This window comes from Podarcis filfolensis (genome assembly GCF_964270895.1).
Source record: "Podarcis filfolensis genome assembly, chromosome: 17".
Taxonomy (NCBI): Eukaryota; Metazoa; Chordata; class Lepidosauria; order Squamata; family Lacertidae; genus Podarcis; species Podarcis filfolensis.
Window position 1 is genome coordinate 40,638,722 of NC_139621.1, and position 12,617 is coordinate 40,651,338.

The following is a 12,617-nucleotide window of genomic DNA, read 5'->3' on the forward strand; positions in this document are numbered from 1 at the left end:
ACATATTAAACTGGTGCCTTGAATTTTTAAAGTTCTTTTCCACTGCAGGTATACTTTTTCAGCTTGGTTAAAGCTAATCCCATACTCTCTTTTTTATCAATTCAAAGCTAAAGATACCCAACTCCCTCAATTGCTCCAGTGCTACATCACACTGTTGATTCATGTTAAGCTTTCCCCACCTCTTTTGGTGGTGCGAAAATAGTATGTAAAGGAAGTAGGATTCAAAACCTGTTTCTTCTTGTTTTGGTTCTTCTTTTTTTAGGTCACCCCTGTTTATGAAGACTGGGCCAAAATAGACTGGTATCGATTCTTTTGCATGTGGGAGAAGTTGCCTGCCTCAATGAAAAGAGTTGCAGAGCTGGTTGGAATCGAAGAAAGCTTTTTGGCTTGCTCTGTGAAGGGCAAAATAATTACTAGAACAGAGAGGCAGCGTAGGCAAATGGCCATTCACAAAAGGTAATGGCTGAACAACTTACAGTGTTACACTATGGTGTATATGACATCATATACAATAATGGTGACATTATTGCAAAATACTCCACCTTTGCAACCGGCATCCAGCAGTTTTCTGCTCCAAGTATAATGCTGAAGTTACTGGATTTGCAAGTAGCGTGTGTTTAGAAACAAGTTTCTTCTAAAACATTTCCGTGGAGCCCATCTGTAGTACAAAATAAAGGGAGTAATAACTTTTGAAACAGGCATTGTGATTGATAATACCCAACACACATTCAACTGATACGGAGCAGTTTTGAAGAATCTCTTGCAAATAAGCAATTTCCAGTGCTTGCAGGCAATTACTGTGTTCCTCATGCTGTCTGTGTTCTTTGCCAGGTTTGCATCTTCATTTAGCAGCGTGTGGTCATATAATCTAAGAGGGAATTCAAAATTGTGGGTGATACAAAGGCATCCCAGCCTGAAACTTAGGTTTCCCAGTATGCCATTTGAGTTTCCTCTTTCTGCTAGTAAGGCAATCTTCTTGTACCTTGGACAAGTGCCCTGCATGAATGTGCCTCTTCCCCATGGAACAGCTGTCTTATTTCAGAACTTGCAGTTAGCTCCACTTACCACTCTTAACCAGCAGCGCAATGGCAGGATCATCTCTAATTTTATGAATTACTTTTTCACTCGCACCCTCTTTTCAGTAGAAGACATTGCATTATACACAGACACCCCCAGTTTCTCATTCAGGCTTTAAGTAGACCCAGGGCTCCTTAGCTTCACCAACTGCCTTAAGATGGTAGTCCTTTTACCATATACAGTGGTACCTCAGGTTAAGTACTTAATTCGTTCTGGAGGTCCGTTCTTAACCTGAAACTGTTCTTAACCTGAAGCACCACTTTAGCTAATGGGGCCTCCCGCTGCCGCTGCGCTGCCGGAGCATGATTTCTGTTCTCATCCTGAAGCAAAGCTCTTAACCCGAGGTACTATTTCTGAGTTAGCAGAGTCTGTAACCTGAAGCGTATGTAACCTGAAGCGTATGTAACCCGAGGTACCACTGTATATAACATAAATGTGCCTGAGTTTGTGACAATCATAAGTTGCAAGGCAGTAATTACTATTGCAAACCCCTCTTGGTGTTCTCTTGCTCCCTTTCCTTGTGCCCCCAACTTCTTCTGCAGGAATGTTAGCTACCTTGCCAATTCCCCCCAGGCACCATCTGTTTCCAGAATTCCTGCCAAATCCTTCCATCACCTTGACAACACTCACTGTTACGGGCCTAACATAACTGCAACCCAAGATAGAGATCTAGCTGGCTGCAATTTCTGCAGGACGCTTGTTAATCTGCAGGGCACATTTAAGTTGGTGTACCGCAACCCCTTCTAATTTTTGCTTGGACCAGACTGCAACATGGACAATTATAGATGGTCTTTTCTGATTGTTGCTGCTGTTCTAGTCATAAAGTGGCAATCGGGCCTGTGTGTGTAGCTTTCTGTAGCCTTTCTTCCAGCTGAGAGAACAGTACAGTACTACAGTACTGTTAAAGTTAAAAGAAAGTGAAGAATGCTTGCAGTTGGTGGAGGGCATTTGGGGTGGAATGGGAAAAGTAATTTCATTGTCCCTGAGAGGGGGCAATGACAATAAAGATATTATTATTATTATTATTATTATTATTATTATTATTATTATTATTATTCTTATTAAATCAGTCCCACGTCTCTTGAAGCAAGACTAGAACCCACTTAACAGAGGTTCAACAGAGATTGTCATGCTTGGCACATACGTGCTTATTCAACTCCTGCTATTAGGATGTTTGGACAGATTGTAGGGAGTTCATTCCTCAGATTCATTTCTGCCACCTGCTTAGGGATATATGAAGCCTCTTCCACCTTCCTGCCCCATGATCTTTGATATCATTGCTTTTAGGAATTATTATGCCTCTGTGTCTGCATGTGCATCATATGCTATCCTTGGTTTAGTGGGATGCACATCCACATCCAAATGTGCATTTCTGTTTTAAACTCTCAGCTAGCTTGCACATCCAGCCCCCCCAAGCTGATTTTCTTCCCAGTGGAAGGTAAGTTGAAGAAAGTCAGACAGAAAATGAATTTGGCATAAATGTCGACACCAGTAGAGATGCAACCTTCTCGATTACTGCATCTGCTTCTATTTTTTTCATTTCTATGTTCTTACCATAAAGCAATATTCATGCCCCTTTTGCAGCACACCAACTTATCTTAATTTTTACTGATGTAGATTTTTTACAAGCCTGGCTCTCTTGGACTTGATAAATGAGGTTCCTATAAATGATGTTGCTAAGAAATACGGCAGCAATCGTGGACAGCTTCAGTCTTTACAACAGTCTGCTGCTACTTATGCAGGTGAGGCAATACTGATACATAATTTAATTTTATAAGTAATAAACTATTATTATTATTATTATACAAATTGGTGTTTGCAGGAGACTCCTTTGGGAGGAATGGCAGGATAATAAATCCAGTAACCTTTGCTGTATCTTATACAATATATTTCAGTCTTCCAACGTGTGCAGATTTGGCCAATAACAGTGTGTGTGCGCGCGTGCGCGTGTATGTGTGTGTATATATATATATATATATATATACACACACACACACACACACAGTGCTACCTCTGGATATGAACGGGTTCCGTTCCAGAGCCCCGTTCGCATCCAGAAGCAAACACAACCTGTGTCTGCACATGTGCTGGTCGCGATTTGCCGCTTCCGCACATGCGCGTGATGTCATTTTGACCGTCTGTGCATGCGCAAGCGCCGAAACCCGGAAGTAATGCGTTCCGTTACTTTCAGGTCGCCGTGGAGCGCAACCTGAAAGCGCTCAACCTGAAGCAACTTCAACCGGAGATATTACTGTATATATATATATATCTCATAAGGGAATATTTGGCACTGTCAGAGTGAACATATGAAGACACCCCTGTGGTAGCTATCTTAAATGATCTCTTGAAAGTGATCATTTGCACCATTTATACACACACTGTTTGATAACAACTTAATGTTTTTTTTAAAGGACAAGTTTTAAAATGCTGAATTTTGTAACAATTCTTATATATTTCAGGGATGATTACCATTTTCTGTAACCGTCTGGGATGGCACAATATGGAACAATTGCTCTCCCAGTTTCAGAGTCGTCTCACGTTTGGAATCCAGAGAGAGCTCTGTGATCTTGTCCGGATATCTCTGTTAAATGCACAGTGTGCTAGAGCTCTCTATAAGGCTGGTTTTGTCACGGTCGCGGATGTCGCCAAAGGGAATCTTGCCGAGGTGGAAAATGCCTTCAGGAATGCAGCACCTTTCAGAAGGTTAAAAGTATTTCTAGTATGACAGAAAGCTATCCCTTTGATACAGTTTTAGCTAGTATAAGTTTGGGAAATGGATCTGATTCTCACTCTTGGATGTCGGTTTACTAGAGTTTAGTATGTTACACTCCAATAATTTTATTTTAGCTTTCTTATACTCCCCAGTGCCAGTGTGATATGTCTGAGATGGCTGTTGGTGTAAAATACTATACATAAATGTTTGTCATGCTTTATCTAGGTAATATTTAGGATTCTATGTAAGACTCATAATATGGTGGTGTTTCAATCCTACTCTTAAGGAATGTGTTCCCATGTCAGCATGCCTGTGTGCTGTCTTCCAGGTTCCCCACCTGCTTGGAGTAAGGCAAGTGGTGTCAGAAGAGAGGGCCTTTTTGGTAGCATAATTCCCTCCCCAAGGCACCTGTGTTTTATTTATTTTTATTTTTTCAGTTCTAACTTCAGTTGTTTCTGTACTTTCATTACTGTGTCACTGTTAATTTATATTTGTTAATAATTTCCCCCCTTTCTATACTGCCCTGGAAACACATATGAAGAGCAATATACATTTTCCCTAAATTATGATATATATCACTTTAGGATGTGCAGTTCTTTAAAACTGACCTCTTCTCAGTAGGAGATTTCTGCTATTTTCTTCCCCCTCCCTCATGCTCTTCTGCACCTTCTAAGGAGAGCAGCATCTTAGAGAAATCCTGAAGGGAAAACTATATTCCTCCCCGTCCTTTCTTTTCTTTGGTTTTGCACCCCTCTTCTTATTACTTAGCTTTTCCCTAGAACTCAAGTGTCCAGCGACTGATCTCTGAATGCACCTAACCTCTGATGCAAGCTAAGTTGTCACCTCTGCTTCCCAACTCACTTTGTTCACTTCCTTATTGGCGTGCAGACTAATATAAAAATTGACTTTTTGTTATGGGTACATGTTAGGTGACATGTTAAGCAGAGGCTGGATGGTCATCTGTCATGGCTGCTTTAGCTGAGATTCCTGCATTTTAGGGGGTTGGACTAGAAAACCCTTGAGGTCCCTTCCAACTCTACAATGCTATGATTCTATGACAGTAAGAGTGCTATGGTAGGAATTCTTCACAAATTTTTAAAATTTGAAAGCATGATTTCCAGGTAATATTGTCTTGTTTCTTCTGCTTCAGTCGTAGGGCAGTGGATGAAGATGAACAGGCTGTTGAGGAGCACCAAATTACACCCCTTATATGGATGTCTGGACTGAAGGGTTTGACTGAGATTGAAGCAGCTAATCTTGTTGTTGAGGAGGCTAAAACTCTCTTAAAGGAGGACTTGGCTGCTTTGGGAGTGCAGTGGAACCCCAATGCCTCTCTCTTATCAGATTCCTCTTCCACATTTTCCATAACAGGACAAGTTGAGGAAGAGGAAAAACATAGACTGTGTGGGAAACAGATATCAAGAAATAGCCAAAGTATAATTTCATCAGACAAAAGTATCAGTTCTCAATCTAATAGTTCAAAATGGGTTAGACAAAAAAACAAGAGGTCGTTAGATGCTAGTTTAGTAAATGGCAGACTTGAAGAGACTCTGGTAGATGAAACTAAGGGAGAGACAAGAAATGATGACGTATGCTGTAGTGCAAGCAAACGGCTAAATCTGAGAAAAGATGGGGAAAGTATGAGAGATACCCCTGTGAAGCAAAAGTTGGATTCCATGATAAGTACTGAACGGAGGACAAAGCCAGGCTTGAAAGCTACTTCAAAAAAACATCATGTTGCAGCTAGATATAAGAAAAAGGCTGGAATTAATTTAAATCAAAGTAGGGAACAGAGCACAGTTGCAAAATGGAGTAGGCCTTGGAGTCAAGAATCAAGTTTCAACAATCATTTTCCGTCCTCCAGCGACAGCTGTGAGTCAAACCAGAAACTTCACCAAACTGTAACTAAAGGATCATTAGGCTACCAGGAAGGAATTGACAAAATATCGCTACAGGCAAATGAAATATACCAAGATAGTGGGAAAACTATGCACAAATTACTTATAGAACCTATACATGCTAGTGAATCCAAATATGAGTTAACACTGAATAATCACATTAAAACACCCGCTTTGAATTCAGTAGAGGGAGATGCAGCTCCTGTTAAAGATAAAATGGAAATGCAAGATGTTATGGACGATCTGGTGATACCTGATAAGAAACTGAATCCGATAAGAAATTGCAGCAAATTGGAGCTCAGTAAAAACGGTGCTAGAAGCATAATTACTGAAATTAAAATGGACAGAGGTAGAAATGTTTTTAATGAAGCAGCAAGTGGCGCTATCACCACAACAGGAAATCAGCAAACAGCAGAGAGTTCTCGAAAAGCAGACAAAAATGACCCTGGAAGATTCAACCCCACCCTGGAAAATACAAGTACAGTTATGGGTAAAGTGCATAATCACCCTGATAATGTTCTGAAGCCTTCTGAATGCATCAAAAGCTGTTCTCCTGATCTGTATTTTGTCTTCAAAGAATTTGAAGAAAGCTTCCAGTTGGATACGCAAACTGAGAGGATATTGCAACAGGAGGTGGCAGCTACGGTAGCTGATAAACAAAAAGACTTAGTAGCAGATTCAGCACTGAAAATAAAGTGTGCTAGTACTTCAGAAACTAATGCTGCATCTATAATGGATAAGCTAGCGTGCAGAAAAGCAGAACCGTTACCTGTTAAAAAAAACGATGTAGCAGGAAACACAGCTTTATTGCATTGTAAAGCAAAAGGCGCTCACAAAAAGCCTATGAAATACACAGAAATACCATTTTGCCTTGAAAGAAACAGTTTTTCTGTTATGGACTCCCAGTTAGAAAGCTTCTTACGAGACTATCGGACTCCAAATCTGGCAGAAGAGCAGGAAACTATTGTTCTTTCAAAGGCTTCCTTTGCTCCTAATCAGTGCCCACCTGCTGTCGATGCAAATGCCAAGTGCTGTCCTTTGCCTGAAATAAATTTGAATAGCAGTGACAGTTTGTTGTTTGATGAAGACTTTAACCACATTCATGACCCTCAGGATGTTCACATTGGTGAAGCTGTTGCCATGGGAGAACTTCCACTGCAGCAAATTATCCCTGCTCCTTTCAAATCCACTTTAGAAGCTGATCTTCCAGGCGTACAGAATGTGGGGCCAGGCAACGGTGTATCAAATACCACTACAAACCAGCAGCGACTGACAGAGTATCATGAGGATGACTCTCTAATGTTCTCAGATGCTGATTCTTTCCACATAGCAGAAGTGAGAGATGGTGAGTCCGTGCCTAACAAGCTGAAAAATGTGAAAGAGGCAGATGATGATGTCAGACCTGAGATTACTGGAAAAGATGCAAATGCTAACCAAGTGGGAAAGTGTGATTTTTTATTTGATTTAAGTCCAGGAATGAAAGAAGTCTTAGATGAATGGCCAAGCCCCACGGGAAATAAACCTGAAATGGATACAAGAAGCAATTTGAGAGTAGTGCTATCTGAGAAAAATCAGGATTCTGCCCTATCCTGTGGTCAGTGCAAATTTCGCAAAGATTTTAAGAGCATGGATGATCAGAGTAAGACCTGTGGCTCTTTACTAATCAACAGAAAAGGTAGTTCCATTTCTTGGACAGATGGGAACAAGGAACCTCTTTCTCCAGCAGAGTTCATGGAGCTTCCTTCACAGGAGCAATGCTTTGTGACACATGCTGAAGCCAGAAATATGAACCCCACAGACAAAGCTCCTTGTCTTCAGCTCCTGCAGAACGCTGCACTTGATTCACACCCACAAACAAAACCAGAAAATGGCAGACATGCTGAGTTTCCATCTGAGGATGACTCTATTATAATTGAAGGTTTTTCACTGCAGTTATCTCAAGATCTACCATCCTGCAGTGCTGAAAATTTTGCTATAATTGATGTAGCGAATGATAAGGCTCTTTTCCAAACCTTCATTAAAGAATGGAGCACGAAAAAGAGATTTGCTATCTCGGTGGCTTGTGAAAGAGCAAAAGGCCCCCTTTCCCACAGATCAGCTATTGGTGCCAAGTTCAAGCAAGGTGAGCTTGTCCCCCTGTGCTCCTTCCATTATTTTAGAAATGTATATTCTAGACATTTTACTCTGGACTTAGTAAAGTGGCAAGTGGTCCTATATCTGAAAGATAATCTACAGATTGATCTGAATCTGGGAAGGAAACAGAGTTTATATTCTAATGTATATTCAGTGGTTCCAAGTAGGAAGAAGGCATATGCCTAGTTTTAGTAGCAAAAAGTCACTTGGAGATACCAAAGACGACAAATACGGATTCTTCACTGGTTAATGAGAAATTGCATATAATGTTTCCTCTCCACAGTTTCTTATGCCATTTAGTGACAAAGGTTCGGCTATCATGGTTCATGGATTTATAGGTTATAAAAAGCACTGAGTTTGTTACATTGAAATCGAATCATACAATACAGTATACAGTCGTACCTTGGTTTTTGAACAGCTTAGTTCTTGAAAGTTTTGACTCCCGAATGCCGCAAACCTGGATATGACTGTTCCAGTTTGCAAACTATTTTTGGAAGCTGAACACCTGACGGGGCTTCCGAAGCTTTCTGAAGCCAATCACTAGCTGTGCTTTGGTTTCCGAATGTTTTGGAAGTTGAATGGACTTCCAGAACAGATTCCATTTGACTTCCAAGGTACAACTATATATATATCTGTCATTTAACATGTGGCCCAAAGAACTATGACTGTTGCACTGACTTCAAGCTCTACTTTTCTGCTGGGAATGGCTAGTGGGGAGCTTGAAGTCAGTGCCTATCAGCTGATCAATAACTACTACAAGTCTTCCTTGACAGTGCAACATTTGGAACACACTTCAAGACTCCCAGTTGTCAGCCTTGTTTCCACAAGCCCTCACATGATATCACAGATGATGTCAGGTTTGGGGCAGGTGGGTTTGGGAGAAACTGCCCTGCAAGCTACATTGGGACCCTAATCAGGTCTGCAGGCCAAAGGTTCCCCTACCGCTATCATAAAGATAATTTAAAAAGCAGGAATGGAAAGTATGCTTTGCACACAATTTGCAGGAACTTCAGGGGGTCTAACAGATTTTAATCTTTGTGTGTTCATAGGGAACGTGCACCAGGAGATTCAATATGAAGGTGATGGATTTCCTGTTACAGCCTGTGAAGACCTGCTGGTAGTTGGATTAGCTGTGTGTTGGGGTGGAAAGGATGCTTATTACATTTCATTGCAACAGAAATCTCAAGAACAGACTGGTAAGGAAGTGTTTTCTAAAGGAATGCACTTTAGAGAAGCCTATGCGTAGCATCTTGCTGCCTTCCCAAATCCATGTTAATGAAATTATAAAGTATTGTTTTATCCATAAGAGTGGCAGTTATGGTTTATCTGGACAGAGAACAATCACAGAATACTGACGAAAGGTGCAGCTTTTCTGAGGGATGGCAGAGCTTGGATTGCTTGGGGGTAAAAAATCTCACATAGGATTCCAGCAGGAAATGATTTAACTGAGTTTGGGATGCAGCCTTGTGTAAGGTGGAAGTGGGGAAGCTGATGGCTGGGAGTTCAGATCCATGGGAAGAAGTAAGATACTTCTGACAAAAGACCAAACGGCACAGGTGGGAATGGTAGAGAACTGGGGAAAGATGGAAGAATAAGGCGTGAGCTTTAAAGCCTATGAATGAGGATGGCGGTGCTGTGCTCTTAATGCGAATGGAAGGTATAATGGGAGCTGGAGACTGCGAGTAAGAGAGCCAAGAGGCAAGGGTGATTTTTATACTGCCCTGTACAAGGAAAAACAATGTATGTATAGGCATACACTCTTCCCCCCTCTTTCCCCCCATGGGTCCTTGTCATAATACTTAAATAAGATGGTTTCTCTGTTGTTTTAGAAATCAGTGCCAGTTTGGAACCGCCTCCCCTGGATCAGAACTTGGCCGCAGCAGAGAGGTTGCAGCATCTTCAATTACACCTGCAGGATTCCACAAGAGCGTTTTCGCTTGCTGTGTATGATTTCATTCATCACTACAAGATCCTCCTGAAGGCCTGTGGCATCTCTTTGGCAGGATGCTATGAGGACCCAAAGGTTTTATAGCTAACCCTTTTTCTATCTTCTCAATCAATCTTTATTATGGTCCAGAGACCCAACAAATCGTTACAAAGCAATGCACAACTCAGACAGCCTATCTATATCTGTAAAGTAGGAGTGATGTTTAAAATCAATGTTTAAATCCCCCAGCAATTGCCAGAAATAGAACTTATAAGTTCCTATCTTTGGGGAGGGGCGCACATACATATACCCAAATCTTGTTGCATTCTTGGGGGGGACGGAGAACGCATTTTGAGTTAAGTGTGCTTTGCACTTCCCTCATTCTAGGTGGCGTGCTGGCTGTTGGATCCTGAGTCTAAAGAACGCTCCCTTCACAACATGGTCACCAATTTCCTTCCTCAGGAATTGTTCTTGCTGGACAAACTTGGAGCAGGCCAAGGGTGTCAGAGTCTGGGGCTCAGCGCCAGCGCAGATCATTCTGGACGATACAGAGCAGCTGTGGAGTCTGTTCTTGTCTTTCATATTATGGAGCATCTCAATACTCTGTTGCATAAAGATAACTTGCAAGGTGAGAAGGCTAAGAGCTTACCCCATGGGTGGTATTTAACTAAGTTTTACTCAGAGTAGAGCTATTAATATTAATGCACCTAACTTAGCCATGTTCATTAATGTCAATTCACTTAGTTAAATACCACCCTATGAATTAAGTTTAAAGTAAAGTACGCTAGTCTCCAGTTGAATTTCAGACACATGTTAGAAAATTTAAAACCTTATACGCTGTAGTGTGAAATTGTTTGTTTTTTGCTTAAACATGTTTGGAAAGTGACAGAATACCAGTACTTTTTACTAATGAGAAACAGATTTTCACACGTGACAATGAACTCTCGCCCCCCCCCCCAATTTTCTTTTTGCAACACAGTCCTTTTTTGTAATTGTGATGCCCTGAACCTTGGGCTCAAGGAGTGTGACTTTGGGAATACAAACAATGAATGATTATGATTCAATAGGTACATTTTCATAGACTTTTAGAATTGTAGAGTTGGAAGGGACCACAAGGGCCATCTAGTCCAACCCCCTTCAATGCAGGAATCTTTTCCCAGGGTGGAGCTCGAACCCATGTCCCTGAGATTAAGAGTCTCATGCTCTACTGACATTTCGTTTGTTGCCAGTATGAAACCTTCTCAGGCGTGATAGGCCTCTAACTCTAGCTGTCTTGCTTTCAATTCCTTGACCCACAAATTCTTATTCACTCTGCACTCTGCAGATACTCTTTGTGCAACCTATTATTAAGAGCTACTGAGAATGTTAGTGGGGTGGAGTGGAGGGGTAATTGGTGCAGGCACCATCATCTTTTATTATTATTATTATGAATTCAAGTAATTCTCTTCCGTCATTGTGTGTTTTGTGACACTGAACGAATGTTGTCTTTTGCCTCATTTGTCACTGTGTACCACAGATACTTTTCGTAAAGTAGAGATGCCAAATCAATATTGCCTGGCCTTGCTGGAGCTCAACGGTATCGGATTTAGCACAGTTGAGTGTGAGACGCAGAAGCATGTCATGGAAGCGAAACTCAACGAGATTGAGAATCGGATATATCAGCTGGCAGGTCACAGTTTCTCCTTGACCTGCCCTGATGACATTGCTGAGGTACTGAACACATGGCCCCTTTCAACAGAGTGAGCCCTGTCCTTATTGTGATCAGTGGGAGAAAACTGATAAAACAAATCCACCAGTGAAATTTTGAGTGGGTTAAAGTTGCCGTCCTTCAGTTGGCCAGAGTGCCGGTTCCTTCTGATGAGAGGCTGTTCTCAACACATCGTGGGTGGAATTCAATGTTTTGCTAAGGCAATAATTGCATCAGTGCAAGCATTCCTGGAATGATGTTCCATCTGTCCCCGCCCCAGCCTCGTTGTCCTGTTCCAGGGGTTATCCTGATCTCCCTATGCCAGTTGGGGGGCGGGGATGTGCTGAGGGAAGAGGGTGGAGGGAAAGCCCCGTTGCACTAGTAGGACTTCTTCATCTGAGTCCAGAGAGAGACTAGAGAGACACACAGACTCTAAACTTCCAATAAAAAATTAAATCAGCAGCTGCCATTATTTGCGTCATTTTAGTTAAAGTGTTCTTAATACTTTCTGCAGAAAATGAAGGGTCAGATTCTGTTTAACTGCTCATTCTTACTTAACTAACTTCTCCTTAATTACCTCATTATTATTATTATTATTAATTTAATTTATATACTGCCCTATACCCAAAGGTCTCGGGGCAGTTCACAGAACAAAATCAGAATATAAAACCACAAAATACACAATCAAAATAAAAACAACAACCCAATACCCCCTCAAAACTCCACATGTTAAAAGGGCATAGGATGTCAATCAAATAAACCGAAGGCCTGGTTAAAAAGGAACGTTTTTGCCTGGTGCCTAAAGGTGTTTGGTTACAAAGTTGGTTTTTTTAAAATCCAGTATTGGTAAAATGGGAGTTTGTGGCCTCGCAGAGGTTGTTGGCTAATGGATTGACTACAATCTCAGTTAATTGTAGCGTAAGAAGTAGGCATGGAAAGGAGAAGTTGTCTAAGCCCCAAGAAAATGGCAAGATTCCATTGACTGAATTTATTACCTCTTTCAGGTGCTGTTTTTGGAGCAGAAGTTGCCATTCAATGGAGAATCAAAAGTGCACAGGGGCAAGAAAACATTAGGTTACACTGGAAGGAAAATAGCAAATGGAAAAATTGCCAAATTAGGCAAGCAATTCAGTACAACCAAGGTATATTGTTTGTGTGCAACCCCTGGAGAAGCATCCTTTC

At 41.3% G+C, this 12,617-nt stretch overlaps 1 protein-coding gene across 5 annotated transcripts in view; it reads left to right on the forward strand.

The window, feature by feature from the left end:
• The window catches only part of POLQ (DNA polymerase theta), a 42,640-nt gene that overhangs the window by 17,908 nt on the left and 12,115 nt on the right, over positions 1–12,617 (forward strand). For 4 of the 5 annotated variants that reach the window (XR_014542953.1, XM_083592611.1, XM_083592609.1 and 1 more), the window contains 9 exons: positions 263–456; positions 2,695–2,819; positions 3,537–3,780; positions 4,941–7,810; positions 8,871–9,017; positions 9,651–9,844; positions 10,136–10,376; positions 11,265–11,458; positions 12,440–12,577. Coding sequence is in view for 4 of the 5 variants with exons in the window: in XM_083592611.1 (XP_083448737.1) it covers positions 263–456; positions 2,695–2,819; positions 3,537–3,780; positions 4,941–7,810; positions 8,871–9,017; positions 9,651–9,844; positions 10,136–10,376; positions 11,265–11,458; positions 12,440–12,577 (4,347 nt within the window). In the remaining variant the exon portion in view is untranslated. The remainder of the gene's footprint in view (positions 1–262; positions 457–2,694; positions 2,820–3,536; positions 3,781–4,940; positions 7,811–8,870; positions 9,018–9,650; positions 9,845–10,135; positions 10,377–11,264; positions 11,459–12,439; positions 12,578–12,617) is intronic. The other variant, XM_083592612.1, reaches the window with a different exon arrangement.